The sequence below is a fragment of the Notamacropus eugenii genome, chromosome 1 (genome assembly GCF_028372415.1).
Source record: "Notamacropus eugenii isolate mMacEug1 chromosome 1, mMacEug1.pri_v2, whole genome shotgun sequence".
NCBI classification, from domain to species: domain Eukaryota; kingdom Metazoa; phylum Chordata; class Mammalia; order Diprotodontia; family Macropodidae; genus Notamacropus; species Notamacropus eugenii.
In genome coordinates, this window is record NC_092872.1 from 321,276,285 (window position 1) to 321,281,786 (window position 5,502).

The window sequence follows — 5,502 nt, forward strand, 5'->3', positions numbered from 1 at the left end:
TCAAAGAACTAGGATTAAAACCAAGAATCACCTACCCAGAAAAACTGAGCATACTACTTCAGTGTAACTAAGGTCATTCAATGAAACAGAACTTTCAAGCATTATTGATGAAAAGACCAGAGTTGAATAGAAAATTTGATTTTCAGACACAAGAATCAAGAGAAGCATGAAAAGGTAAACAGTACAAAGAAATCATAAGGGAATTGATAAAGTTATACTATCTACATTACTGCATGGCAAGATGATACTTGTAACTCACAAGAATTTTCTCATTATTAGATTAGTTAGGAGTACATACAGATAGAGGATGCAAGTGTGAGTTGAACGTGAAAGGGTAATATTTAAAATAGACATATCACTTAGATATACACAGTGATTTTATGAGAAAATTAGAAGGATATGGAATATATTATCAGATTTATGAATAACCAGGAGGTTGAGAGCAAATTGAGGTTTAAAATGAATCATTTCCATTACATTAAATTAAAAGGCTTTGGTACAAAAAGACTAAACGTGGCCAAGATGAGAAGGAAAGCAGAAAAACTGGGAAAATATTTTGTACACAGTTTATTAGACAAACGTTTCATATTTTAAATATATAAGGGACTTTTAAAATTTTATTTGAATATGAATCACTTCTTAATTGATGAGTGGTCAAAGGATATGAACAGATAATTTCCCAAAAAAGGAATCAAAGTACTTCATAGTCACATGAAAAAGTGCTCTACTAATGGTTTATCAGAAAAATACAAAATAAAACTACCTTGAGACATAATTTTACACCAATTACGTTGGCTAAAGAGATTGAAGGGTAAAGTGACAAATGTTGAAAGGAATATGGAAAAAAATGTGACGCTTCTTCTTGGAGGAACTGTGAACTGATCTAACCATTCTGGGGAGCCATCTGGATTTATGTCCAAAGAGTTATTAAACCACCTACAAGCATTGTCCTGGCAATACCTCTCCGTGGTAAATTCCTGAAGATAAAATGACTCTATATATTCTAAAATATTTCTGATACCTCTCTTTGTGTTGGCAAAGAACTGGAAATTAAAGGGGCATTACTGAACAAATTGTGGTATATATTTGTGATAGAATACTATTGTGTTAAAAAAATGATGAGCTTAATGGTTTTCAACAGAAGATGAAAAATGCATAAAATAATTAAGAGTGAAATGAGCAGATGCAAGAGAAAGTTACATACAGTACCATCAATATGTTTTTGAGTACAAAAGTTATTTGGTCTATCTAAAACACTCAAAATAATTATAAAGTATTCATGAAGCAAGATGCCATCGACACCTAGAAAAACAACTGAGCAACAATAAGTTTACATGTGCCACCTCCAGGTTGGGGAGGAAAGAAACAAAGCACAATTTTGAAAATAAGGAAATTTACCTAATAAAAAATAATCAGAAGGCAAAAATTGAATTAGCCAAAATACATTGGTCATCTCTTGAAAGAAAAATCCAAATTAAAACTTCCAGGAATATTATAGCTAAAAATCAGATTTTTCAGATCAACTTAAAAAATGCTTAAAAGTAACCAGAAAGAACTCAAGTCCTGAGGAGTGAAAGGAATGATCACATGTGATTTAACAGCCACCACCACGAAGAAGTTGAAAGACTGGAAAAAACTATAACTAAAACTTTATAACCAAGGATACTTATCAACAAAACTGAATAAAACTCTAAATGGAAATAAAGCACGGATTTTTAAATAAATAGAGGACTTTACAGAATTTCTGATTAAAAGACTATAGCCATGTAGAAATGCTGAAGTTCAAATGCAGTAGTTAAGAGAAACAATGATGCAACTATGATCCAAAAATCCTGTTTCTCTGAAACCATCTCCTAGACACAACCAGTGGCACAGTCGATAAAACATTTGGCTTGGAAAAAAGAAAACCTGAGTTAAAACTGGCCTGAGACACCAGCTTTGTAACTCTGGAGAGAATTATTTAATATTAGTTTGCCGTGGCTTTCTTATCTATAAAACTGGAATAAGAATGGCACCCTTATCTTGGGATTTTTGTTAGGATAAAATGACATATTTGCAAAAAGCAGTTAGCACAGTTCTTGGGATATAATAGACATTGTATTAATGCATACTGCCTATCGTTCCCTTCTCCTTTCATCATGAACATAACAACTAAGAAAGAATAAACTCCCTACATTCAAATACGGAGAGATTGTGTCCCTATGGAGGAAATCTCAGTATACAGAAGGTGAGAGTGGTTTCTCTATATCCTAAACATACTTAGAGAAGAGTGGAGGGGGGAAGAATAAAATTAACACAAAGAGGAAAGATAAAGAATGATTAGAGAAAATTATGTCGTAAAGTTAGGGAGCACAAGTAAATATATAAACAAAACTAGTTCGTTTTTATCTGAATCGAATAAGGGAAGAAAACTCAACAACACACACAGGACTGATGGCAAAATTTTAGGTGACTTGAGTAAAATGGTAAGAAAACTGATTGCAATAGGCTGAGAAGTTCCTTAAAGCAAGATTTGTAAAGATAGTTTCAAGATGCTAATAGGGTGAGAGAACCTTTTCAGGCTTGACAGGCCAAGATATACTTTGTAGGAACAGAAATTTAACTGGTATTTTGTAAGATGCCTTGAATTGTTCTTTTTCCCATAGATTATACAGCAAGGACAAGATAATGTAAATATAAGACTTTGACCAGGGGGGAAAAAGCAGACAAACAGAGAAAAAAAAGCTAGTTCAAACTTTACAATATACAAAATTCCACAATCACCAAGGCTGATTGGAGAATAACTTGTGTTTGTGCCAGCATCCTAATGATCCCTGATGAGAATACTTTTTATCGATAAGTAAAGAATTAATGTTAAATGGACATAAGACAGAAAAATGCTGTCAGTTTTGATGCCACTGTGCACAGTAGATGGCAGCAGACTTCCTTGCTCTGGAAAGGAGCAATCTGAGGCTCAGTCTACCTTTACCCAGATACTACAGAAGATATTGTGTCACTGTCTTGCCACACACAACGAGTCCTTCTGAGAAAGAAAACATGAAACAGGGGAATCAGCAGTCATTATTTTGCTCTATCAGTTTTGTGCCTCTACTCCTCCATTTCAGGGGGATATGATCTTGAGTGTGCTTGAGAATTTTTTTTTTTGCACCAGTTCTCCATGGAAGAAAATGGAATGCACAATACACTTTTAAGTTTAATCTACATTATTTTCTCTTGCCGTTTGTAAAGTCTAAACAAAAAATAAAATAAAACCAAACGCGAAATTTAGTGCCTGCTAATTTCTGAAGTATACTGCTCATTTGAAAACTTAATAGTGACCTCTCTCATGCCAAAAGAGCATACTCTGGATATAAGGGACATTGAATGGGACTGGGGGTACATAATTCACATGAATTCCAGTTATAAAGAAAACGAACAAAAAAAAAGCCCACAAACCAGAAGAATTGTCAGGAGTAAGCTCAGAAGTGGTGTCCCTTGCTGCAGATAGATCCAGTAACTACTGAAGACAAAAAAAATGACAAAAGTTTGGAGTTCCTTCCTAATTAGATATGGCAATGGTATAAGCTCAGAAAATTACAGAAATATATCCAAGCCCAAGGAGCATACCCTTAATTTTGAGAGAAGAATGGAATGATAAAGAAGGATAGACACTGAGCCCTCACAAATGATATTTAGATTCTCAGTGTCACTAACCTTCCCTAGTGTTTTAGAACTAATTTTGGGGGAAACACCTGTGTGCTGCGACTCATCCCAGTGGGAGGCAGTTGCTCTTACTAATACTGAAGAGAGAAAGAAATGCAAATTGTGCCCCTCCCTGAAGGGATGAAAACCATCAAAATTCTGTGTCTGCAGTCCTGGGAGAGGAACTTTTCCTTTGTGTGGCTTTCTCTCCTAAGGACTGACTTGTACAGCCTAAACAATGGGTTTTGGACTGAATGGAATTTTCATTCTGACTATTTTACAAGGTAGTTTGTCTTTTGTTTGCTTCTAGATGAAGGACATACTCTTTGAAGTGATGTATTTGTGTGACTTTTGTCTTTTATGACTCTATTTGCAGGTGTAAATTGTGATGTTCAACTGGTAGAGTCTGGGGGTGATGTGAGACAGCCTGGAGGATCTCTTCGTCTTTCCTGCAAAGCTTCTGGATTCACCTTCAGCGACTATTACATGTACTGGATCCGCCAGGCTCCAGAGAAGGGGCTGGAGTGGCTCTCATACATTAGTGGTAATGGTGGGAGCACAAACTATGCAGACTCTGTGAAAGGCCGATTCACCATCTCCAGGGACAACAGCAACAACATGCTGTACCTGCAAATGAATTCCCTAAAAGTTGAGGACACAGCCATGTATTACTGTGCAAGAGACACAGTGAGAAAAAAACATATGAGACCAGACACAAAACTACTGAATCAGATCGGCCATGTGGAGAATGACTTGAAGAGGGAAGTCAAGAATATTGAGCAGAAAGAGAGCACTTAAAATAACAGGTGAAGTGTGAGGCTGAAAAATTTTCAAGGTATATAATTTCTTCCTAATTCGCAATGAAATCTATCCCACCCATCCTTCTGTCCTTCTATCCATCTATGTATCTGTCATCTATCAGTCTATCTACCTATTTACTATCTATGTAGCTATCACCTATCTATCTATCTTCTAATCTCCTTTGTGAGATTACAAAGATTCCTTTGTGAGAATCTTTCCTGTTCTGATGACTGCAGGTATAGACAGAAGATATATTCTTTGAATAGCTTGCACGTTTAGTCCATGATGAGTAATTTCTTTGTATTTTTCAAACATGAGGCAAATCAGGAGTTCTTGAACATTCACTATGTTCATCCTATAGCATTTTTGCATAGAGCATGCAAGTGGAAAACCTATCTACGTATGGGTACATTCAATACACATATATGTGTGTCTTTATGTATATGATCCTCCCAATGGATATTTATACAGATCTACATACATATATATATATATATATATCATGGGTATATATATATATATATATATATATATATACATACATATATATGTGTGTGTGTGTGTGTGTGTGTGTGTGTGTGTGTATGTATGTATTTATACACAAATCAGAGGATCATAACACTGTAATTTGAGGGAATATGAAGCTTCTTTTCATCCAGTCCTCTCATCTTATCAAAATTATATTCCTCGCACTTGATAAACGATCATCTTTTTTTGGATATATCTGTGTGTACTTCATATCCTCATCTCATAAATCACAATAACCTTATTTTCTCTATACCTTTAGTCTGAGGATACATTGAGGTCCATAAGGATAAAACTCTTCATAGGGACCTGTGAAACAAGGCTTACCCTCAATTAAATCTTTTCAGCTATTTGCTAATGAATCACTGAGCTCTTGGTGATGTCCAAAATGTCTCTTTGCCTCTCAATTTCCCTGGACTTTTTTTTATCCTCTTTGCTATGGACTAAATAGCAGGCTATTCTCTAACTGTCCCACCCCTTTCCATGTGATTGTAA

General features: G+C 35.2%; 1 gene segment (V, D, J or C); it reads left to right on the forward strand.

The window, feature by feature from the left end:
* Positions 1-3,839: 3,839 nt before the first annotated feature.
* Positions 3,840-4,494, forward strand: LOC140525516 (immunoglobulin heavy variable 3-23-like). The segment is given in 2 exon segments: positions 3,840-3,965; positions 4,058-4,494. Coding segments are annotated over 2 exon segments (468 nt in total).
* The last annotated feature ends 1,008 nt before the right edge of the window (positions 4,495-5,502 follow it).